The 232-nt window shown below is 62.1% G+C and overlaps 1 protein-coding gene across 1 annotated transcript in view; it reads left to right on the top strand.

Annotated features, from left to right (window-relative positions):
- The window catches only part of LOC119587684, a gene marked incomplete at its 5' end in the record, with an annotated part of 1681 nt that overhangs the window by 210 nt on the left and 1239 nt on the right, over nt 1–232 (top strand). The window contains 1 exon segment of the mRNA XM_037936363.1: nt 1–114. Within this exon segment, the coding sequence (XP_037792291.1) occupies nt 1–114 (114 nt within the window).

The following is a 232-nucleotide window of genomic DNA, read 5'->3' as shown; positions in this document are numbered from 1 at the left end:
ACCCCTGCTTGGTCTGGACCTCTCGGCGATCTTCAACAAGGAGGAGGACACCTACGCGCCCTATGGTTATGCTCAGGACGCCCACCAGGCCTACGCTTCGCCCTACGCCCAGAGGTGAGGCGCATTTCGTTTTAGGCCTATGGGTCCTCCTCTGGTTTAGGTCCAGAACCGAGCCTCAGATTTCCTGCCGTTTTGGGTTAGGCTGCGGTCGGGGGGGGGGGGGGGAGCCACG

The sequence above is a fragment of the Penaeus monodon genome, chromosome 23 (genome assembly GCF_015228065.2).
Source record: "Penaeus monodon isolate SGIC_2016 chromosome 23, NSTDA_Pmon_1, whole genome shotgun sequence".
NCBI lineage: Eukaryota > Metazoa > Arthropoda > Malacostraca > Decapoda > Penaeidae > Penaeus > Penaeus monodon.
Note: the sequence above shows the minus strand (reverse complement) of the source record. Positions and strands in the feature narration are given on the sequence as shown.